General features: G+C 44.1%; 2 protein-coding genes across 6 annotated transcripts in view; one reads left to right on the forward strand and one right to left on the reverse strand.

Moving 5' to 3' along the window:
- GRHPR (glyoxylate and hydroxypyruvate reductase) overlaps nucleotides 1–1,310 on the forward strand; it is a 24,861-nt gene extending 23,551 nt beyond the window's left edge. For both annotated transcript variants that reach the window (XM_054986210.1, XM_054986211.1), the window contains exon 9: nucleotides 1,063–1,310. In XM_054986210.1, the coding sequence (XP_054842185.1) occupies nucleotides 1,063–1,184 (122 nt within the window). In that variant the 3' untranslated portion in view covers nucleotides 1,185–1,310. The remainder of the gene's footprint in view (nucleotides 1–1,062) is intronic.
- Nucleotides 163–18,628, reverse strand: ZBTB5 (zinc finger and BTB domain containing 5). 4 transcript variants are annotated; one of them, XM_054986207.1, is made up of 2 exons: nucleotides 18,452–18,628; nucleotides 163–5,512 (listed from the first exon to the last, which is right to left on the reverse strand). In XM_054986207.1, the coding sequence occupies exon 2, from the start codon at nucleotides 5,506–5,508 to the stop codon at nucleotides 3,481–3,483; it is 2,028 nt and encodes a 675-aa protein (XP_054842182.1). In that variant the 5' UTR covers nucleotides 5,509–5,512; nucleotides 18,452–18,628; the 3' UTR covers nucleotides 163–3,480. The 4 variants fall into 4 exon arrangements, with proteins under 4 accessions (XP_054842182.1, XP_054842180.1, XP_054842183.1 ...); XM_054986205.1 differs by lacking the exon at nucleotides 18,452–18,628 and adding an exon at nucleotides 17,899–18,016; XM_054986208.1 differs by lacking the exon at nucleotides 18,452–18,628 and adding an exon at nucleotides 16,076–16,129.
- Nucleotides 18,629–25,158: the final 6,530 nt, after the last annotated feature.

Raw genomic sequence — 25,158 nt, forward strand, 5'->3', positions numbered from 1 at the left:
CTGGGCAGCAGGAAAGGCTCAACAGCAGCGGGGACTGGGATGAGAGAAGCCCATTGTGTGCTCTCACAGGAAAGGAGCGCTGGGGCGCATTTAAACAGTGTCGGGTTTGAGCCAAGAAAAGAGAGCAGCAGTAGTGTTGCTTTTCAGTGAAATGAAACAACAAACTGTACAATAGTTTTTATTAAGACCACGTGAAATAAAAATAGGGCAGAAGCTTTCAAGTTCTCTGTGCTGTACTCTTTTTAAGAGAGGTGGGAAGAGAGATAAAAGCAAGCTATTTCAGGCCCTGGTTTTAAGGCTTCTCGCCTGCATCCTGCCTACGGTGCCTGGCAGATTTCAATAGATAAAATGGAAGTGGAGTTGGAACTCAGTTGTTCCTTTAGGCCTTTGAAGAAGGAGGTCAGGGGGCAGAGGCAGGCAGTCTCTAGCTGAACATTTTTTTTCAAACATCTAACACCAAATTAGAAGACTCAGGTCCCTTAGAAGGCAGAGAGAAAACATGACAGTCATGACATTTGAAAAACAGACATTTTAGGAGGTGATGCGCACAGCGAAGGGAGGGTACGTGGGACACTTTCCCAGAGGATTTTCTTCCAGTTGAGCTGTTAGATTCAGACATTTCCAAAATGGAGGCTGCAAAGAGGCACAGTGGTCCAAAGCAAAATCTAACCCCAGACGCCATGCAGTAGAACACCACGTGCCCCTTTATTCAGACCTGCCTGCCCTTCTAACCTAGGATGCAGAAGTCCTGGTCATTTGCTTTCAACTCCCTCTTAAGTTTTTCCCCTCAGTGGTGGTATTTTGATGGATCCTAATAAAAGGTGATACCGTACAGGGCTTTTCCTTCTGAAATATCCCTCGCTGTTCCCTGCCTGCCTTTAAGTATGCCTTTAAGCTCAGTCCGAGCTAGGGGCTTGCGTTCCAATTTTTTCTACCTGACAGCACATTCCGGCGCTTTGAGAGCGTGCACAGGGATCCTGGGTGACTACAGACCAAAATGAAATAGGGATGCTGGCTTACTGTCTAAAGAGGACCCTCTTTTCCTCCTGTTTCTTTGAACAGTGATTCTGCCTCACATTGGAAGTGCCACCTACGCAACCCGGAATACTATGTCAGTGCTGGCTGCCAATAATCTTCTGGCGGGGCTGAAAGGAGAAAGCATGCCTAGCGAACTCAGGCTGTGAGAAGGAAGACTGGCCTGGTGCCAAGCGCAGTGTGCTTCCAAGTGATTTCGTCCACTGTAACACTTCCTTGGACCACTTGTTGCCTTGGCTCCCAGAGCATTTCATTAAAATGCTTTACATGACAAAGGTGGTTCTGGTCTCTTTATTCTATCACAAGGCGCTACTATTACTGCATTCGTTAATAAAGAGCAACAGTCCAAATACTGAAAGCAGCAATTAGATCCTGGCCAGAAAAATCTGCAAGCAATTTTTTTTTCTAGAATTCAAGCTTAAAATAGAAACAAGCACAGAATGTTGTGAACTTACAGTCCAATCCCGTGTGCATATTTATGTCCATGCCATTCACACTCAGTTCAATGGAGTCTACAAGCAGGGAGATATGCATAGGACTGCAGCCTTAATTTCATAACTCCCCCCTGCACCTTAACACCTCTTTATCAGAAAATTATTTGCAAAGGGTCTATCTTCTCCACTCCCAAAGCAAAGCTTTCCGAAGCAGTTCGTATTGTTTCGGGTAAAGCGGCAGCAGCCGCAGCACTTTTCTAGCTGTTTGCTTTTACAAATAGGAAAGTGCTGCTTGTTGCGTTCAAATGCCAATGGGAGGGGAACCCCCTCCTCCCCACTCCCATCAGGTTAAAAAAGGCGGCGGGGCAGGAAGCTTGAAAGCAACACTTTTCTTGCCAGTTTGGTATGAGAGCCAGTTTGGTGTAGTGGTTAAGAATGCGGGACTCTAATCTGGAGAACCGGGTTTAATTTCCCACTCCTCCACTTGAAGCCTTGGGTTAGTCACAGCTCTCTGGAGCTCTCTCAGCCCCACCCACCTCACAGGGTGTTTTGTTGTGAGGATAATGACAAGCTTTGTAAACTGCTCTGAGTGGGCATTAAATTGTCCTGAAGGGCGGTATATAAATCAAATGTTGTTATTAGTATTATTATTATTTGTATACGGCAAGAAAAGTGCTGCTTTGAGCTTTGGTGTGCTCTGTAAAGATTCCCGAATATTTACGGAGCATACCAAAGCGGTTTAATCCCAAAGCGGGAAACCCAAATCTTTTTCGGGTGCACACCCCTATTCACAACTGCAGTTGTTCAAAAAATTCTCAACCTTAAAACTCCATGGTTTCAAAACGAGGCAGACAAAGGACTTGGCTGTTGATTTGCCTGAACACTACAATCATACAGGAATTATCTGAACAAGTATTTTTCTTTCCAAGGGAAAGGACACTTCTATAAAGTAATACCTGAACTGGCACACAAATCAGGTTGCTATTTTAATACTTTAGTGCATAGGAATATGGAAATGCACATTAAATCCAGAAAAGTAACCTCTAAAAATTAGTCTGCACAATAAATTCAGATGTGACTGAATAGCAACATTTGAAAAAAGACAGAAGACTGCAAAGGAAATTACAAGATCTGACTTTTGAAATAACAGCAGACTTCATTTAAGACTTAATGAGAAGTTTTAACACATGAAATACAAATTGGTTAGAAACACTACCAAGTATAACACACACTTCACTTATTCAGTACAAGATTTTACAAAAAGAAAATTATGAAACATCCAGGAGATTTTGCTGTATTCAAAGTATATATACACACATACATATCAGACAGTCTAAAAAGTTACTTGCATTGGACTCAAGGTAAGCACCTTCATTACACAGTGTAAGTTACTGCAAAACAACCAAAAATACATTCAGAACCCCTAAAACTATGTTAAATCTATAGCGCACTTCAAAGCATTTTGAGGCGCAAAGGTGGTTTTCTCTTCATGACGTGCACTCTTCAACCATGAAGAACTCTTCGTAATGTTGCTCTCACATTCCATGGAGGAACCTATTTTACAGATAAACGCTTTCACATCTTAAAAAAATTAAAGTTTGCACTTCAATTTTTCATTCTTGAAATGTGCTAGTTAAATTATGCACTAGCTCCACTTTTTATTCTTTCAACCTTCTACCAAAGACCTAATGATACCGAGGACTGTGTCCATATAATACATGCAGCCCACACCTATCTGCATTTACTTGGAAGTAAGTCCCATGAAGTACAAAAGGCCTTACTGCCAAGTGTGCATGGGATTCTCGTGTGACAGAGCTGGAGAACTTCAAAGCGCTACTTGAAAAGTTGTTTAAGCCTCACAACACCCCTGTGAGGTAGGTATGGTACAAATATTAAAAAGAGCTAAGCCTTTTTTTTTTGTGTGTGTGGCACAATCACACTTAAGTGTTCACTTTTTGTGTTCCATGCATTATTAAAATCTGTATTGGCATACTGAGACTAAGGGAAAGAGTTAAAGCAAAGTGCTGGGTAGATTGCTGCTCTGCCAGCGTAGGCAAGTAGTTTTGGAATGTTTATACAAATGGCTTGACTGACTAAACCTTTTGCCACACTTTAAACAAGCATATGGCTTCTCCCCTGTGTGCACACGGATGTGCTTCTTGCAGTCTGTTAAGGTCAGAAACGTCTTGCAGCAGATTTTGCATGCGTACTTGCGTGCACCTTCTACCACCAAGACATTGTGTTCAGATAAGGCCTTCTTACATTTCGAAAGAACGTCAGCAGATGCCCTGGTCAGCTGTGGTGGGCCAGCCTGCGAAGGATGCCCATTTTCAAAAGAGGAAGTGGCACCATTCATTAGCAGCTGAGAATTAGGAGCATTCTCTGGTAACTGAGAGCTTCGAACAGAGGTCACAACAGGCATTTTGGGAGCTATACGACGGTAGCTAGGAAAGCCACTCGCTCCACCTCTTGAAGAGCCCATAACAGCCCTTGAGAGAGAATGCAACCCTAAGCCAGATCTCGGGAAGTCCATCCCAAACTGTTCTGCTGCCCGGTAACCAGAACTCTGTACGCAAGGAAGACCCATTACATCCTGCATAGGCCTGACAAAATGAGAGTCTGTGCTCTCACTGTACGGATTATCTACATGAGAGACTGTAGCAGAAGAATGGCTGTTAGCAGGCCCAGACTCTGGGCTAATTAAGTAAGAGGCATCCCCATCCATTCTGCAGTCACTCGTTGTGTTTGGAATGTTGTCCTCGTTCTGGCTAGCACCAAAACTGCTGGCTCTGCTCTTACTCAGAAAATTTGAAATACTGAAGGAGGACTTGTGCTCCATGTTATTTGTGACTTCCATGATATGGATATCTCCCACCCTATCGGTAGTAGACTGGGGATCCGAAAAGCTACGGTCACTACTCTCGGGGCTCAGTTCTATCTTCTCAGCACTTACTCCTCCTCCTTCCACTTCTACGGATTCACTTCCCTCAGCCTGGGAAGTCACATCGCTCACTTCATCTTGGGGTTCTGGGGAACTCAAAGGCTCAGATTTCACCACCACTCGCATATGATCTTTTTCACTTAGACCAACCTCAGTATTCTCACACTGAAAGTTGTTTTTCTGGGAAGCAGACTCCTGGTCAAAGCTAGTCTCAACTTGAGTTGTCTGTGATGCCATGGACATCTGGGAAATATTTACCCCACTGTTGTCCGATTGACTGGGCACTTGGGCATCTTCTTGAGCACCGAACGACTGATCAAACATAATAGTATTGTCTTCTTGGTTGTCAGTTACACCATCTGGTTTAGAATTGTCTACAATTTTCAACGAGTCTGGGGAAAAAAATTCGTCTCTCGAATGAACCACAGCCTGGGCATTCTCTTGAGTAACATCTGACATAACAGAATCGTCCATGGAAGGTCTAATGCGCTGTCTAGCCCTTTCTTCAGAAGACTGTTTGCGCTTATGTAGGCGTCGTATTGGGAAAGTACTCCGTTGCTCTATGTTACTTCTGATTGATGAACTCATTGAATTGGTCTGATCCTCTGTGCTTTGGGTGGAGTTCAAGGCAGAGCTCACTATGCTTAGTCCAAGCTGCTGAAGCATGAAGGACCGCTGCATGCGTGCATTCTGTTCTTGAACTCTATCACTCGGTGGCGACATTGGTAGCGTCCTTGTAGTCAGGTAGTGTTTGCAGGCTTTAACCACAGAGTTCAAATGGAGGTGAGAAGCTGCTAGCAACACATCCATAACATTACTCTCTCCAAGCATGAGAGTGGAGGTGTACATCATGTCAATGAGAGCAGCAAAGGCCTCGGCGGTCACCACCTCGCTATCCAACTGGATCATGTTCATGGTCTGATCTCCTTCTGCTACAGTGAAAAGGGCTCGAAAGTGAGTGCTGCATGCTGCCAAGACCGATCGATGCGCCTTGAAGTGCCTATTCCCAACTACAATGACACAGTCACAAAGTTGGCCATGAAGTCTTTGATAATTCAGTTGCTGGAAGATTTGCTCGAAGTGCCCTGGAAAATCCATGATCCTACAAAGAGAGAGAACAACATGTAAAACACAAGAAAGAGCCCAACTTCTGATCTGATCACAAGAAGCTCATCTTAAGCCTAAAAGACTGGGAGACAAATTCTCAGTATTAAGCTTATTTTTAAAATAAGCTTGTTGTCTGTCAAATTCTTAAGAGTCCAGAAGAAAGGTATTCTAGAATATGCAATTGTTTCCTATCTTAGTTCATAGGAACATTCGTGCAGTGGTTCCAGGTCTAGATGAGATACATAATGGAATTCCACTTGCAAATGGGCATTTCATTTTGCTTGTGACATAAAAGCCAAGTTTATACCATGAGAATATGGTTTGGTTAAAGCTGAATGAGAAGAGACTGGGCTGAAGTGTTTCATCTGTACATGAAACACTTGAAGCTACTGAGAGCAAGAAATCAGAGGAAAGAAATTGCAGCAGGCACCCAGAACGAAGGAATAGTATCAACTGAACAAGCCAATAAAATACAGCTTCTGATGACCCCTTCCAAACGTAAATGTGAATTCTCAGCACACCAGAGATACTACCCAATAGCGATATGGGTAACAAAGCCACAAAAATCACTCCTTGCTTTAGTCATAAAAGCTTCGGCACGTTACTTTAGCTAACACACACACAAACCTGATGTAATTCTGGCTAATGGCAGAGTTTTGCTGCAGAAGCATGCAGTTCAGCAAGGTCTACACATGTTCAAACAAGGAAGAGGTTGGTCTTGGGCGGGGGGCAGGGGGGTGGCTTGGCACTTTTCTATACTAGCCTTGAGCAGAACATGGTAGGATTATCCCCAGAGAAGAGAGTAGTCTAATTTAGATGTGCAGTTTACCAAGCCATTTGACTGCTAAAACCAAGTAGGCCAGGACACATACTACATAGAGTCCCTTCTCGTGCTCCAGAGGGCTTGTCTTCTTCTACCCAAGGCAATGATGGAAGTGGGGTCCAGTGCTCAGCTGCAGGGCAGTGCACACACTGGGACCAACTGCCACAGCCGTTTCTCTTAGTTCTAGGACCGGTGGAAGTAATAGCAGGTAGGGAAGGAGAGCAGAATGAATGTTTTTGAGGGGAGGGGAAGGCCCAGCTGGCTCTTCCATGTTTATCTGCAAGGCTTCTTCGAAGTCAGGTGAATCCCAACAGAAGCATTTATAGTTTTAGGAAGGAGACATCTCTTTTACAGAGCACACGCTTTGCAAGAACAAGCCTCCACCCCGATATTGTGAAAGGATCTCAGGTGGCAAGCTGGAAAAGACTGCTGCCTCTGAACTTGCAAAGTCAGAGTAAGGGATGCTGGATTAGGTTGACCAAGTCTTATTTGGTTGAATGCAGGTACATATGAGTGACAGTGTTAGAGGAAAATGTATGTTATGTACATGTCAAACATTTGAGTGGGACCTCAATTAGTTGGACTGCTTCAATGCAACAGACCCTGCAATGCAAGAACCTGGGCGACTGCCATAGTTGACAACAGATTCACTCTCTATAGCACAATGCATCTTTTAGTATAAAGAACTGAGAAAACAAAACATATTCAAGTAAAGAATCAGTTAGGTTTGGTTGGCAGAAAACTTTTAAGTAAAGTATTTATTGTATTGAACAGTGTGGGTCAAGAAAATCAACTTTTGAGATTTGTTCTTATGACCTCTCCAGTCAAGTGGTGTGACAAATTAAAGAAATTTTAGCATTAACATATTTTGAAACAATTTTTATTGCCAATTGCAATTACCATTACTGGCATAGTACACACATTGAAAAAAAAAGAAGATGGCAATACAATACAATTTGCCAGTTTGTCAGCATGAGAGCAGAGTTGGTTTTTATTATATACTAGCAACAAAGCCTGCTGTGGGGGAAAAATACAATGGGCTCTAGAAAGGGGAGGGCGGGCAGGCAGGCATTCACTCCTTCTCCGTCACTGATTCCAGCTGGTGGAGGAGGAGGGTGGGCATTGTCATCTGCTCCATGCCTGATCTCCCTGATCTCGGCCATGTGAAGGGATGGTGGGCTTTGCTACTTGCTCCATCCCAGGTAAAGGGGGTGGGTGGGTTAAGGTCAGGGGTGGTATGCCACCTGCTCTGCTCCTAATAACAGCTGGGTTAAGGCAGGGGGGTGGGCATTGCCACCTGATCCACTCCTAATACCAGCTGTGTTAAGGTGGTGGTGAGTATTGCCATATTCTCCGCTCCTAATACCAGCTGGGTGAAGGCAGGGGTGGGCATTGCCACTTGCCCCACTCCTAATATCAGCTGGATTAACTTGGGTGGTGGGCATTGCCACCTGCCTCACTCCTAATACCAGCTGGGTGAAAGCGGGAGACGGGCATTGCCACCTGCTCCCATCCTGGGCTTCCTGCCATGGCACATTTTCTGGAGGGACATTGTGCCTTGCCTAGGTTTCTGGTGGTGCAGCAGGGTATAAAGTGAGTTGTCTGAAATACGCTTACTCAGTTATATAGTAAGATGCCTTACTGTATTCATGTCTAATGGGCACAACCTCAAGACATAAGCTACTAATGTTTAGTGGTTTTTCAACAGCTGTCCAGACATGTGCCTGAAACTTGTTGAAATGATGAGATTGCAACCACTAAGTTCTATCTAGACTACATCTATTACTCATAAAATGAATGTACCACTTCAAAGTGTTATTCAAAATTGAAATCTCCAATGGTAAGAACAAATATTTTCCTGGCTATTAAGAGTGAGCATAAACCATCAACATGAAATAAAGTCAACATTTTAAGATACTGCATCTTCTCAAGAGAATATTCTAAACTTAAGAAGAACAAAGAACAATAGCATTCAGCTTCCCAAGTAATACGACTCCACTGTCTCCATGATATAAACATTTCAACTACAGGGAATCACTTGATCACTGGAACAGCAACATATTTCATAGTAATTAACATAATTATGCAGTTTTGGCTGTAAGCAACAGATTTCATCAGCTGTCAGTATACCACCCTCAAAAATCATTTCAAATTCCTCGTAGTTTAATTATTAGTTGTGGGGTATGAAAAAGACCCAAGTTTTAAGACAAAGTCAGAGGGGAGAGAGAGTGTAAATGAACCTGCAGCAGTCTCATTTTATTAAGCAGATGAAATGAAGGAACTGTTTGCCTTACTTTTCAAGGAGCTAACAATAAATTAACCAACTAACTACACAAATGCACCAAGAAAATGCAGGTGTGATTGCATCTCAGGGAATAATAAAAGGAAGGTACTTGGAAATGCTGTTTGATCTAGTGGGCATAAATACAAGTATGCTAATTCCTAGAAGAGTTTAAGGGTGGCTCAAAGAACTACCATCAATTCCTCTGAACTTTTACTGCCTGCTGGTTGAGGTCATTTTGGTTTTGCCAATAAAAAACATTTTTCTTTAATACTTGAAACAGCTCAAAATATTGTTTGTCTAGATTTTATTTATTTATTTCATATATACCCTGCCTTTCTCCCCAATGGGGACCCAAAGTGGCTTATGAAATTCTCCTCTCTTTATCCTCACAGCAACCCACTGAGGTACACTAGGCCGAGAGTGTGAGACTGGCCCAAGGTCACCCAGTGAGTTTTCATGGCAGAGGGGGATTTGAACTTGCATCTCCCAGATCATTGTCTGACACACTAACCACTACACCACACTGGCTCTCACACTGGTTTTCTGGAACATTATTGGTTTTAGAGGAGTACCAGAATGTTGGAATTACTCCATCCGAACAAATGTGGATGACAAACCTGGTCTTACAACATATTTTTGTAAAGCCTTCATTCTGACCAGAGACAAATGTCCATCTCTTGGAGAAAACCAGAGGGAAGAAAAAAATTTACAAAGCCCTATATAAAAAGGGGCAGATAAACTTTCTCAGATGAGTGACAGCAGGTCTCATCCAAATTCACAAAATACCACTTAGACAGACACAAAGTGAACATGCACAGGGGACAGCCAGGGAGGGCAGATAAGCGAATTGGGAGCTCTTCAGGAAATGCATGCACACACCATTCCTATAATATTTTACAAATAAGATCAGATATGGACTTCTTCTTTCAAGTTCTACAATGTCATTAAAAGAAAAAATAAAACGGGCCTGGAAGATATTATAGTATAAACTCTAAGGTAACACCTGAAGAAAAGATGAAAGGATGACATATTCCTTCAAAGAATCTTTTGATGAAGAACATGCAATTTTAGAAAGTGAAATGAAAGCTGGACTCAAAACAAATCACCTGCAGCAGATGGGATATAAACAGAACTATCTCAAGCTACTATCAAAATTCTAACAAAAATATGCCAATAAATATAGAAAACAAAAACAAAACAATGTTCCTAAGACTGGAAATGTTCAATCTACATTCCAATTCCAAAAAAAGGAGATGCCAAACACTGCAGCAACTATCAGACCACTGCATTAGTTTTCCACAGAAGCAAAGTGGCCCTTGAAATTTGGAATGAGAAGTGCCAGATGTTCAAGCTGGATTCAGAAAAGGAAAAGGCACCAGAGATCACACTGCAAATGTGCAATGGCTACGGGAACATACCAGAGAATTTCAGAAGAAAATAACCCTGTGTTTTACAGATTACAACAAAGCTTTCAATTGTGTGGATCATGATAAATGGGTTTGCTACAACATCTGATTGTGTTGATATGCAACCTGTACTCTGGACAAGAGGCCACTGTGAGGAAATTGAATGGTTTCCAGTTGGCAAAGGGTTCCGACAAGGATGTATATTATCTATCTGTTCAACCTATATATGTTCAACATATCATACGGAAAGCTGGATTAGATACAGATGAAGGTGGAATGAAAATTGGTGGAAGTAACACTCAAAATTATATGTAGATGGCACCATCTTGCAGGCAGAAAACAGTGAAGCCTTGAAACGACTACTGATGAAGGTTAAAGAAGAAACTACCAAAGCAGAATTCCAGCTGAACATCAAGAGTAATGATTACTGAGAAGTAATGACTTTAATGATTTTAAGGCTGACAATAAAGGAATCGTACTATATAAAAGGCTAAGCATATTCAAGACAACTAATGTCCCACCCTGGTGCGCCTCCAGAGGGTGCTGCTGTGGACAGAAGCCCAGATGAGGCAGCCAGACCTCCAGAGAGCGTGGTGTGGCGGGAAGCCCACGCTGGGATCAGGTGCGGAGCAGGCGGCAATGCTCGTCTCTCGCCTTCACCCAGTTGGGATCAGGCGTGGAGCAGGTGGCAATGCTTGCCTCCCGCCTTCACCCAGTTGGGATCAGGAGCGGAGCAGGTGGCAATGCCCCCCCCCCCGCCTTCACCTAGCTGAGATCAGAAGCAGAGGAGGTGGCAATACCCATCCTCTCCCTTCACCCAGCTAGGATCAGGAGTAGAGCAGGTGGCTGTCATGTCTGAGCCCCATCCATGCCAATGCTAATACTGGTTCATGCTGTACCTTGATATCCCATTACCAGTGCCATGAATGTTTCTTCTGTTCATTTCTTTCACAGAATGATTGCAGGTGTTTATCTAACAAACTGTAGAAACTTTCATTCCTCATGACCTTGCATACTACTCACTCTTGTTCATTGCTGTCTTGCTTTCCAGTGACTCAACTTGATAGTACAAATATGCGAGATGTTCTCACACAAAGTGCCCGCCAAAATCATGTTTATGGTTGGGAGGGGGAAGGAGCAAACGCATGTTTGGTTTTTTAGGGAAGGGTTTTTCCACAACTTCCCATTCCTGTCAATTTCTTGCTCTTACTACTTAGATGCTTACCTTGTTTCTGAGTAACCCTATGGACATATATATGGAAATGATTTGATTTCTGAATAAAACCATTTAACCAAGAGCCTGGACTTCTTATTGCAATGGTACAGGGATCTGTCTACCATATCCTGTCATCCATAGCCTGACATTGGCAATGCCCGCCCCTTGCCTTCACCTACTGGGATCAGGAGCAGAGCAGGTGGCAATACCTGTCCATTGCCTTCACCCACTGGGATCAGGAGTGAAGCAGGTGGCAATGCCCGTCCCGTGCCTTCACCCAGCTGGGATCAGGAGCAGAGCAGGTAGCAATGCTTGCCCTCCGCCTTCACTCAGCTGGGATCAGGAGTGCAGCAGGTGGCAATGCCCGCCGTCTTCACCCAGCTGGGATAAGGCACGGAGCAGGTAACAATGCCTGCCCACCCTTTACCAAGCTGGGATTGGGTGTGGAGTATGGGGCAATGCCCTCCCCTGCAGCATCACCCAGTTGGGATCAGGAGTTGATCAGGTAGCAATGTCCATTCCTCCTTCACCCAGCTCAGATCAGTAGCACAGCATGTGGCAATAGCCATCCACCCTTCAACCAGCTGGGATCAGGAGTGGAGCAGGTGGCAATGCCCAACCCCTGTCTTAACCCAGCTGGGATCAAGAATGGAGTGGGTGGCAATGCTCATCCCCACTTGACCCAGGTGGAATCAGGAGCACGGCAGGTGGCAATGCCCACCCGCCGCATTCACCCAGCTGAGATCAGGTGTGGAGCAGGGGGCAATGCTCGACCCCTGTCTTAACCCAACTGGGATCAAGAGTGGAGTGGGTTGCAATGCCCACCCACCCTTTACTCAGCCGGGATCAGACGCAGAGCAGGGGGCAATACCCACCCACTGCCTCCACCCAGTTGAGATCAGGAGTAGGTGGCAATTCCTGCCCCACCTTCACCCAGCTGGGATCAGGCACGGAGCAGGTGGCAATGCCCGTCCCCTCTTCATGTGGCCAGGATCAAGCGCAGTGCAGGTGGCCATGCCCTCCCCCTGCCTTCAGGCAGCAGAGATCAGGAGTGGAGCAGCTGGCAATGCACACACCCCACCTTCACTCAGCTGGGATTAGCCGTGGATCAGGTGGCAATGCCCACCCACCCCTCACCCGGCCAGGATCAGCCATGAAGCATGAGGAAATACCCACCCCTGCTTCACCTGGCTGGGATCAGGCACGGAGCAGGCGGCAATGCCCACCCCTTCCCCCATCCAGGATCAGGAGTGGAGCAGGTGGCAATGCCCTCCCCCCTTTCACCTGGCCAGGATCAGATGCGGAGGTGGCAGTGCCTGCGCCCCTTCTCTTGGGCAGGATTAGGAGCAGAGGAGGTGGCCATGACCACCACCACCCCGCCTTCATTTAGCCAGGATCAGTGATGGGAGGAGGCAGGAATGCCCACCTGCCCGCCCTCCCCTTTCCAGAGCCCATTGTATTTTCCCCCACAACGGGCTTTGTTGCTAGTTACTAAAGATTTTCTGTTTGGCTCAATCATCAACCAAAAGGGAGACTGCAACCAAGAAATGAGGACACTGAAACTTGGAAGGGCCACCATGAATGCACTAGAAAAGAAGGATAAGAGTGTCGCTGGGGACCAAGATCAAGATAATTAATAGTCCGGTATTTCCTATTACTATGTATGTGAAAGCAGGACAATGGATAAAGCTGACAGGAAGAAAATTGATTAATTTGAAATGTGGTGCTGGAGGAGTTTCATGAGTTTCAGAGATGGCCAAAAGGACAAACACTTGGGTTTGAGATCAAATCAGGACTGAATTCTCCCTAGAAGCTAAAATCACTGAACAAAGGCTATTCTACTTTGGTTGCATCATGAAAAAACAGGACTTGCTAGAAAAGACAATAATGCTAGGAAAAGTGGATTAGATTGAGATAAAGGTGCAACCAAGTCAGAAGCAACTTGACAACACATAACACACACAGCATACCTCACCCCAACGTCACCATATCATTTTTTTTTCTTACCAGTCTTATTACTTGCCAAGCCTTGTTCATTCTCAGATCTATTTATGAACTTGCTTCTTTTAGTTAGAAATATATACATGCACAAAAAGGGGACTCATAGGTGCAGGAAAATCCCACCTGTGCTCTGATTCTTTAGCATAGTGGTTGGGTTGCAAATCAGCACTGCTGGGTCGAATCCCTCTATTGCCATGAGCTCAGTAGGTGGCCTTGGGTAAACTCCTCTTCTAATAATAACACTGACTTTGTTCATGGCTTTGAGTGAGGCACTAATCTGTGTAGAAGCATGATATATAAGTGGTTATTATTATTCCTTCCCTTCTCTTAACATGCCACTTCTATATTTTCCTCTTCTGTCCCCTTGCTTGATCTCCCCTTTAAACGTTTTCACTTTTTTTGCAATGTCTGTGTATGGTAAGATGTGGCAAGTTATTTTGCTGGGGGTGGTTAACCCTGTATACACAACATTTTATATTTTTCTGCAAACGTGGGGATTATACAGTCTTACATGTCCTCCCCCTTGCAGGTATTTTTTAATCCATGAGAGAGGGCCACCTGTCGCTATTACATACAAGCCATGAGCACATATCAAATAGACTTGACAATCAAGACAACTGTATAGTAACATTAAGTAGCACCTACCTAGCAACAGTAAGTCAGAGGGATGCATGATTATGTTGTCATTTTTCTGGTATAAGGCAACATCTTCGGTCATAGCTAATATTATTAGCCCACAGTTTAATGCAATTTGTGTTCTTTTTGCTAGCCAACCTAATGTTGCTAGTTTTTTATTTGAACCCCATTACTTCCACTGCCACCTCTTTCCATTTTAAACATACTTAATACTTGTCCAACAACTAGCGCCTGGAAATCTGCCAAAAACACCATTAAGATGCTTAGCCAGTGACAGTTCCTTTGAAAGATGACACAGTAAAGTACTTCGTGAATACCTGTAAAGTACAAGACAGCACAAGAAGGCTAATTATGAAGACCACAATAGATTTAACAGTTAAATAAGCAGTACCCAATACTAAGGTGAGCATTATCCGTGCTATAAAAAAGAATTTATCGTATAGCTTCATTCTCTTTTCCCTTTTTCTCATGCTGCCTGCAGCATGGCCTGATTCTGTTTGACCAATCAGTGGTGTTGTTAAGACATCTGACAACGTCTCTCTGCAGCTGAAATGTGCTTGCAATCAGAACTTGTCCCAGCCAGGCTCCCTTGCACTGCTGAAGTGGAATGCAAGTGGAGACCCTCCATTCTGCTCTCTGACCCTGAAGCCCTCTGATCTCCCTTGATCTCATCTGCACCTGTTCCATCTCCTTATCTCTCTGGGAACTGCTAATTCCAAGCTTCAGTATATTTCCAGAGGTTTTTCTTTTGTGGCCCAACTAAGCCAAAACACCTGAACCAAAGTTTTAAAAAGCCAAGAAATGGACTAACGACGGCCAGCTTCTTGACACCTTTCAGCCCTGGATATTTACTATTTAACTTAAATTCATATACCGCTTTTACATTAGAATGTTCACTTCAATACACAGCAAATTATTACATGTAGCATATACATAATGCCTGGCAGTTTATCACAACACACTATAAACAACAACAACATTTGATTTATATACCGCCCTTCATGACAACTTAACGTCCACTCAGAGCAGTTTACAAAGTATGTCATTATTATCCCCACTACAAAACACCCTGTGAGGTGGGTGGGGCTGAGAGAGCTCTGAGAGAGCTGTGACTAGCCCAAGGTCTCCCAGCTGGCTTCAAGCGGAGGAGTGGGGAATCAAACCTGACTCTCCACACTCCCACGCTCTTAACCACTACACCAAAAATAACTTGCCAAAGCTGCAGGAAACATTCTCTCCCGCCAATTCCAACATCTAACTGAAGTGGAATCAATAGTTTGCAGCATACAGAACTGACACTGTTTGGATGAAAAAGCGTGCATGTGGTTTCTGGTCATCTGCTAGGTAAGAAATCTAGTTCTCCAACCTATTTGAATTTGGCACCTCTTCTTTAAAAACAATTTACTGCTCCAATTAGCTTAGTTAATATTCCAAACAATATTTCTACTATGAATATATTTTTCTAGAGCTGCCTGAATTAGCTAAGCTTAAACCGTCTATGGAATCTACAATTATCATATTCTGTAACTGGTGACAAGTTGTAGAAATCAACAGTGCTGCAGACTGCATAACAAATTTAATGTTACTTATTTAAACCTGGTACATTTCCCTTTAACCCAAGTACAGTTTAATACTAGAGTGACACAGCACATCACTCTGCTTTTATAAGCTATTCCTTTAGGGACTCCAGACTTTGACTCTTCTTTGTCCAGGCAGATTTAAAAGAAGTGGCATTTCTGGCCCCTTTTTGCTTTTCAGAGCTGCAGAAGGGGCTGCTCCAGAGACTCTCATACTTCTATCATCATTCCTAGCACTGCTGTTTGATGGCAGGAACACCATGGCTGCAGTTTTTACAAATGTATATGAATGTGAGTATCCAAGTTAATTCCAGTAAATGCTGCTTATATTCTATTCCATTTTCCCTTCAACAAAGAAAAGACAAAGCAGTACTGATTAAGTTCTTTAAAAGTTTGTAAAGGATTTCACAACAACTACGTTATGAATAAATGACAGTAAACAACGAATGCAACAGAAGTTATTGTGGGGAAATTTATTCTCCCTATGTAAGAGGAGACCTAGGCAACAAAAGATAATTTATCAGAAAAGAAGATCTAATGTGGAACCGCAATTTGGAGAGACTTAACCACCCACTCGACATACAATACAATACAGTCAACAGGCTGAACTCTCACCTGACTGCTGCTGCAGCCTTTTTGCATCTTTCTACGCTTCAAAGAGACAAGCTGTACAGTTCAGTAATGGAGCAGAACTAGTTATGTTCTCTTTAGAAAGAAAGGGGGGGGGCAGTGTTCTTTTCAAAGGCAGCATCAACCATCCTTGTTTGCTCAATGCAAGCAAATGTAGGGCTACTTCTGTTGTTCTCAGCCTGGGGACAAGCAGAGAGGAACAACGCCGTTAGGTCTCAAGGCCATTTTCACACAAAGCCAGGCCTGCTCATTTAATAGGCCGGTCATGCCCCTCACAGATACAAGAAAATGAAGGACAGAGATCACACCAATGTTTGAACTCAGCTCGTGCCAAAGTGTGGCAAACTAAAAAAATACTGCAGAAGAGGGAGGAAAAACTGCAATATCCAAAGCTGGTCCCTTATGAATGTAAATATACCATTTCCCTCTTTGGTGTTACGCATATACAAATCTGAGGTATTTCCAGTTCTGAGCTATCTGCATTCTGCCATTATGAACCTGATACAATCTACTGAAAATATTCAAGCTATTTTTTAAAAGAATACTCTGTTCCACTTCAAAAAGTTAGGATGCAGACTCTGGACAGGTCTTATCCAGTCAGGAGCAAAGTCAGGGTAGAACCCAGGGGTTGGTGGGGAAGTAACAGAAACACTTTATGCAGTCTGCCCTAAAATGTACTTGCCTGACGGATCTTAAAATTTTCCTATTGTACCACTAGAACAGACTCTTTGGCACCACGCTGCTGCAAATTAAAGTCCTTCCTACATTCTACAACAAGGGAGCTTGTCCCAAAGGAAAAGGCCAGAATGGCCTGGTGAGCTACTCACTATTTAGCTCCCACCAGCTCTAGCTGCAGTGACCTGATGTGCCGAAGACAGCTGTAACCCTTGAAAGCTCATACACTGGAATCTAATTTGTCTTTAAGGTGCTGCTGGACTCGAACCTCAACCACTCTACGACCGTTGACCTGCCACCACTGGGCCACCATTTTGTCCTGAGGGGCAAGGCAGGGCAGCCTGGCTAGAAAGAGCAGGCAACAGCATATGGCTCGGCTGAGGATTAACTGTGTCATAATTACCAAAGGCAACTACTGCAAACAAGGTTTCTGAACTTCAACTCAACTTACACAAAAGTCTTGCACATGTTACAGCAAACACACATATCCTGTGTATACACACATACAGTGGCTTGTAAGGAACAGCTAACACTTGTCCACTTTAAAAATAAAACAGGAGAACCAGAACCTTTGAAAGTGTTTAAGTCACGTGTGAGTAACAACAGCAGCAGCAACAAATAAAACTGGTTTGGTATAATCTTTTGGGGAAGATCAGAGTCAACAACAACAACAACAGTAATAACAACTGCGCTTATACCACCCTTCTAGACAGATTAGTGCCTCACCCAGAGCTGTGAACGAGTTAGTGTTATTACTAACCCCACAATACAGCTGGGGAGCTGGGCTGAGAGGAGTGGCTCACCCAAAGCAACCCGCTGAGCTCATGGCAGGAGCGGGATTCGAACCAGTAGAGTGCTGATCTGCAGCCGAACCACTTAACCACTGTGCTGCAACAGACCATACAAAGGTTAACCGTAGCTCGTGTACACGGCTTTGCATTCTGAAATCAAACGGCCATTCATAAATAAAAGCAAGTAATCAGGAGCCAATGTAATTGCTACGCCGAGGAAGGGAAATCCCCGCCCCGCTCCCCTTCCTTCCGCTGCCCGGAAAGCCCCCCGTCCGCCCTCAGACCTGTCAACTCGCCCCCCTCCCCGCGGCGACGCAGCGCGAGACCGCCCCCCCCACTCACCAGTCCATGCCCCGCCCCCGCCGGGAGCCGAGTGGGCGTGGCGGGCGAGCCTGGCGCCGCTGCTCTGCCTCCGCTCGGGGTCTCGCCAGGCAGCCCCGACGCCCCTCGGACCACCACGGAGCATGCGCAGTGGCAGGAACAGCCCAGCCCCCTTCCAGAAAGCCCGCCGGCCGACCCCGCCGCCGCTCCACCGGCGCGCGCACGCTTGGGACGTCTGCCGCCGCCGCCACAGTGCGCGCGCGGCTGACCCTGGTCGGAGGGCGGGCGGGCACGCGCTCGCTCGCTCGCGTGTTCCCGAAGAGCAATCCCTCTCAGCCCTCTCGTCCCCGCCTGGTCATCTCAATCGGCTCAGCCAGCGGCCCCCCCCCCCTCCCGTAGTCCCCACTCGCGCCACGCAGCCAATCACAAGGCAGCGCGCCCGCCGCCTCCTACCACGCCCCTTTTACCCGCGCGCTCCCAACGGACACCCGAATGTCATTATCCAATCACCACATAGCGCGCGCTCCCAACGCTCGTCCCCTTCGTCGGTCTCCTTTACGGCGGCGCAACTTACCTACAACGAGGGGGGGTTGGGAGGGCGTTAGAGGCTTTTTTCACCCCCTCCCGTCCCGCTCGCCCGGGTCGCCGGGAGGGAGGGGCACCCGTTGTTCTCGGCTCTGGGAGCGTCCGCTTGCCCCTTCTTCCGCTCCTTTAGGGGGCGGGCTCAACCTCCGCCAAGGCCTGCGGCCCTCCAGCGCCCTCGCAGCCGGCAGGCGGAAATGACGTGACTCAAGTAGCGGCCAATCCACCGCTCCCTGAGTCCTCTGCAAGACCCCGGATCCGCTCTAGCCGCAGGCTTCTATGCCCTCGGCTGGCAATAGTAGCTCATTGGGTCCGTGGGAAGAAAGGGGGCGGGATTAGAAAGCAAAACGCGCGCTGATTGGACAGGGGCCCCAAGACCAGCAAGAAAGCAACTCCAGTGAGAGGAAAGGCGGCAACAGCGCTTCTTACCATAGAGAGCAGGTGACAATTTAAGTAGGCTCAAAAATGCAAAAACTGCACATGAATAGAGTATGCAGCACGGAAGGTTTGGCTCTTTAGGGTTAGGACTATCAACCTAATTGCAACATGCATTACAGCCACTTCCACCTGGATTTTATTTTATATAAATATTTATTAAAATAAATTACAGATATATACAAAAGTACAGACTTTTTCTACCTGGATTTTATTTTATATATTTATTAAAATAAACAGATTACGGATATATACAAAAATACAAAATGCTTCTACATGGATTTTAAAGACTCCTACCTATAGCAGCTCCATGTGTCTGAGAAAGGGAGCTTTGACTCCGGTAAGCTCACACCCTGAGAATCTAGTGGGTCTCTAAAGTACCGCTACTGGAACCGAATCTTGCTCTGCTTGCCATTACACTAATATTTGTTTGTTTACTACGTTTATAATCCATTTTTCTCACTCAGACTCAAAACGGATTACACAGTGTAAATGATACAGTCAATAGGAAGAGAGATCTAATAAACAATGGATTAGGATTAGGCAAATCTGAATAAGAAACATATTAGATATGATACAGATAGCAGAAGTGATAGGTTGATTACATACAAGAGGCTTGTGCCACTTCGAAGACTAATACATTTTTAACTTCAACATGGGTGTTCCTGGACTACAAACCACTTCCTTCAGATGCAATAATACAATGGAAAACAGTGCAGTCTTTATCACAGCTACGCCTTTCTCAATCCACTGAACTCCTTGGGTTTAAAGGCCTCTCTAACCATTTACAACTGCCTTGTAATTAACCTTTTAAATGAGCTTCCCAGCTTGTTTGTCTCACTACTAGCTATGCTGAACATACAGAGATTACTGAAAAGTTCTGGCTCCAGGCTTGGATTAGCCTTTGACCTAGATATGTTGCTTGGCCTGCTGCTGTTTGAGAGGAGTAGCTGTTTGTGTGCAGAGGTTGCCTGCACAGATTCTTCTTTTTGTGCTAGGACTTCAGAGTTTTGTGCATTTTAGCACTCTTGACCTAGAGCTGGGCTCATCAAAATAAGGTGGAACCTCAGTGCCAACTCAGACCAACTGAACTCCAGATCATGAACTAGAATTGAAATGAGGATACTACAAGATCCTTTGTTGGTAGTAAGCAGTCATAAACAGATTTATCCTTCAAAGGGCTAAACTAGTCCATTGAAGACAATGAGCTTAGAAGGGTGTAACTCTGCTTAGGAGAGTTCAGCAACTCTTCTTAAATTTTAAAAATGTTTTTGGAAAGTGCCTTTGGGGGCATCACCACTCTGTGCCAAAAGGATATTATAGTAAAGGGGAAGTGCTTCAAAGGATGAGCAAAAAGCACTAAATTCCCACAACCTCTAGCTCACATTAGAAAGCAAATCCACTGGCTTCAGCTTTATTTATTTTTTATTTTTGTCAGGAGGGCCTGACAGCCCTTGCTAAGGAAGGCAAATAGAGCGCTCCCGGGGCAGGGTGGTGGTGGAGCCGGCTCTGTCACGGGCTGATTGTGGGACCTGTTCGGACGTGCTGTCTCTGCTTCTCTCTCTTTTTTTAAAATGTAAGCCAACAGTGAATAATACATATAAGATTGTCAGGGACTGCCAATTTAGATCTCAGTAACTTCACTGCACAAGTCCATGGAGACAAGAGTTAAAGCTTTATTAAGAATCTAATAGTACAGCACCGTAGACCTGCCATATGCATATACTCAGGGCTTTTTTTCTGGGGAAAGAGGTGGTGGAACTCAGTGGGTTGCCCTCCGAGGAAATGGTCACATGGCTGGTGGCCCCACCCCCTGATCTCCAGACAGAGGGGAGTTGAGATTGCCCTCCGCGCCGCCGAGCGGCGCAGAGGGCAATCTAAACTCCCCTCTGTCTGGAGATCAGGGGGTGGGGCCACCAGCCATGTGACCCTTTTCAAGAGGTGCCGGAACTCCGTTCCACCACGTTCCAGCTGAAAAAAAGCCCTGCATATACTCAACAAAAGCAAGGAGTCTCACGTGTACTGACTAATGAACCTCTTAACAAAAATTATGTATCAGTTTCTTATTTAATGCTACTATATATAATCTAAATAACATACACAGTGGTACCTGATCGTACACTAAAGAGAATATGAGGACTTCCTCTCACTGCTGGAATTACAATTTGTACATGTGCTATAATATAAGTAACCTTCTATCCAAGTATACATAAAGCGCTATTGCTAAGGTGCTGTAGTAAACTTACATATTATTGCACATTCTTAAAAAGTGAAAGTGCATAATATAGCAGCAACCAAGCAAATATATATCAGTATACAAGAACCATTATATACAGAGGTCATAAGCACTATGTATCCAGGTGGCAAGGAAAAGTCCAAAAAGCTCTCTCAAGCAGCTGTGAAAAGTCTTATATGAAGAGATGTATTCTTTCAGGTCCTCTGACGGGTTGTCTTGATCCTTAGATTAATACCATTTCAAACTTCCATCTTTTGCAAAGAGTACACAGACACTAGAAATGAATACATTCAATAATAACCCATTGCAAAATCTATTGTGAAAGACTTACAAGAGTAAAAAATACTTACAGAATCCATTTATAACATATTTTTTCAGCAAGCTTGACGGTTTCTTCACAAAAGTAACAATCACTGTGTTGTAAAGCCTCTACTAACTTGCTATAAAACCCTCAGTCATACACCTCCATTTCATGGGAACTAGTCACTTAAAGGAACAGGCACCCATAGATTATTAACAGAGCCGCTAACCTAAAAGGCATGTAGAATCATTTGCCATGTTCAAGCCTTCCGGTGCCAAACTTTTCAACGTAAATATCCAGTAGGCTTCTTCTAAAATCTTTTGTCACAATCTCAGGATTTCTGTATTTGGTCTTATATAGTACAGCAAACTGCATATCCATATAGCATGTTACCAATGGAGCCTCTACTGTTTTATTCTTAATGCGAGATTGATGTTTCCCCAAGTCGGACCTTAATAGCCCTGGTCGTACTCCCAACATATAAGATCTTCTAAGGTACGCTACACCCTCAGAGCTGCAATTCGTAAATTCTCTAGGCAATTTAAGCCCCAGTTGAAGTAAAACATTCTTGGTTGTTGTGGGTTTTCCGGGCTGTATTGCCGTGGTCTTGGCATTGTAGTTCCTGACGTTTCGCCAGCAGCTGTGGCTGGCATCTTCAGAGGTGTAGCACCAAAAGACAGAGATCTCTCAGTGTCACAGTGTGGAAAAGATGTTGGCAGGTCATTTATATCTACTCAGGAGGGGTGGGGTTGAGCTGAGTCATCCTGTAAGAGTTTCCCAGGGTGTGGAATGCTAATGGAGGGAGGCTTCACTGTATCCTGAGGAGGTTCTTTTGCATATGGATTGGTGCTTGATGTGCTAATCTTCTCTGCAGGGCTATTGTTGAGTATGGAGTGTTTTGTTAGCCTGGTGTTTTTCAGAACTGGAAACCATGCTCTGTTCATTCTTAAGGTTTCTTCTTTCCTGTTGAAGTTTTGCTTATGCTTGTGAATTTCAATGGCTTCCCTGTGCAGTCTGACAAAGTAGTTGGAAGTGTTGTCCAGTATTTTGGTGTCCTGGAATAAGATACTGTGCCCTGTTTGAGTTAGGCTATGTTCAGCCACTGCTGATTTTTCAGGTTGTCCAAGTCTGCAGTGTCTTTCATGTTCTTTTATTCTTGTCTGGATGCTACGCTTTGTGGTCCCAATGTAAACTTGTCCACAGCTGCAGGGTATACGGTATACTCCTGCAGAGGTGAGGGGGTCTCTACTGTCTTTTGCTGATCATAGCATCTGTTGTATTTTTCGGGTGGGTCTGAATACTGCTTGAAGGTTATGCTTTTTCATAAGCTTTCCCATCTGATCAGTAATTCCTTTGATATATGGCAAAACACTTTTCCTGTAGGAGACTGTTTTTCCTTGGTTGTTTGATTCATCCTGGGTTTGATTGCTCTTCGGATTTCATTTCTGGAGTAGCCATTTGCCTGAAGTGCGTGGTTTAGATGATTAATTTCCTCATTGAGAAAGTGCGGCTCACATATCCGTCTTGCACGATCCACTAATGTTTTCATTATGCCTCTTTTCTGTCGGGGGTGGTGATTGGAGTTTTTGTGTAAGTACCGATCAGTGTGAGTTGGTTTCCTGTAGACCTTGTGACCTAACTGAAAGTTTGCTTTGCGGATGACCAAGGTATCCAGAAATGGGAGTTTTCCCTCAATTTCTTTCTCCATTGTGAATTGTATGTTCAGGTGGATGTTGTTGAGATGATTCACCAAACTTTCAGTTAGGTCACAAGGTCTTCTTGTCTTCTTACATGTCCACCACATGATAGAAAGTTGCTTCCATACATTGACATTTCCAGCACTTTCTGCTATAATCCTTACTTTTTTTTTTGCAATATCTTTAGGAATAATATACCATCTAAAAATATTTAATACCCATTTTCTATCAACATTTGGCAATCTGTAAATTTGATTTCTTTAGTTCATAAGTTTTCTCATTGACTCATTGAAATATTTTCACCAAATTTTGCTTTGATTTAATCATATATTTTTGACCTGTTATGATTCTGTTTCATGTTGCAATAAGATTTTAATACTTTTCCTAACAAATGTTTTGGCTTTCCACAGATTAGTTGTTCAAACACTATTTTCTTTCTTAATCGTTCACCTTCTTTGGATAGTTGTTTTTTAAGTTTGGTCACTACTTGATAATACACCAACCATGAGATTTCCCCTCCCTCCGGGCTTGAATTTCTTCCCGTGTTTTTATTTTTCCTTGCTTGTCCATCATATATTCATAATTAACATTATTTCTTGTAATGTTATCAAAATAGGCATCTGTTGGTGATGTCAATGGTAAAATTGGTGGATTTACAGTGCAATCCTAAAAAGAGTTACTCCAGTCTAAGCCCACTGAAGTCCATGGGCTTAGACCAGTGATGGCGAACCTATGGCACGCATGCCACAGCTGGCATGCAGAGCCCTCTCTGTGGGCACGTGAGCCAAGTTGCCGATCGCTAGGTCCAGGGCTCATTTGGAGGGGGAACGCCTGCAACGGCGTTCCAGCGGCTCTGAGCAGAGATCACATGGGGTTTGGCCCTGCCCACGTGATTCCTTTTCCTCAAGGCTGCCTCCCTGCTGCCCGTCTCTTTAGCAGCAGGAAGCGGAGGCAGCAGCCGGGCTGCTGGGGCTGGCTTTCTAAAGAAGAGTAAGCTGCTTTGATTTAATTTGCATTACTTTCAGTTGTGGCTCTTGAGTGAGAGAGAGAGAGAGAGAGAGAGAGAGAGAGAGAGAGAGAGAGAGAGAGATGTTAATTAGTTCGGACAACTGTATGAGTTGTTTTTTCTTAACTAAAACCTCAGTATTCAGGTGTAATTGCAGTGTTAGCACTTTGAAATAAATAAGTTGGTTTTGTGTTGCAGTTTGGGCACTCGGGCTCAAAAAGGTTTGCCATCACTGGCTTAGACTGAAGTAACTGTTATTAGGACTGAAGTCTTAATCTATTGCTACATTGAAACCATATTTTTAGTAATCCATCTCTCGCAATACGGGGGCCATCTTTTCTTTGAATGGTTTTTAACGATTTCTTAATCTATAAATAATTATGAATTCCTTCCTTGGTATCAATTGCCTCCAATTTTATTTGTCTACTGTTTGGACTTCTCCTCTGTTCTACCATGCAGGGTCATTAAGGTGGTAGGACTGGAAAGAAGGCCACCTATGCTGTTCTCCGAAGCACTTTGATGGAAGTTGGGGATTTTAAAAATAATGCACTCGGGGGGATTGTTTGTTTGTCCAGACAGACACCCATGGGGACTAGATGTCCATTAGGGCTAGAAACTGCCCTCACGGCCAAGATTAGATCTAGGGTGGCACTGACTGGGGCAGTTTTATGAACTTCTGGTTGGAATTGTCTATTTTATTTTTTAACTGTTTTAAATTAATTTTACCACTAGATTTTAAAGTCTGTATGAGCTATTGAACCATATGGTTCTAAAAACTTATAATGGCCAAAGGCTAAGTACAATAAAAATTCTGATTCTGATTAGAACTTAATTTTTTTTTAAAGCTAATATTCTCAGGAAGCCAAGATGACATACCCATCATCATATTCTGTGCTTACATAGAATCAAACAGTGCAGGGAAAAGTCAGTAGCAAGTACTAAGGAGAATCACAGAACACAATGTAGGTTAAAGTATGCTGATAACATTAATTTTTGATGTACCACCTGTTTATATGGCTGTGTC

This window comes from Eublepharis macularius, chromosome 8 (genome assembly GCF_028583425.1).
Source record: "Eublepharis macularius isolate TG4126 chromosome 8, MPM_Emac_v1.0, whole genome shotgun sequence".
Lineage (NCBI taxonomy): Eukaryota > Metazoa > Chordata > Lepidosauria > Squamata > Eublepharidae > Eublepharis > Eublepharis macularius.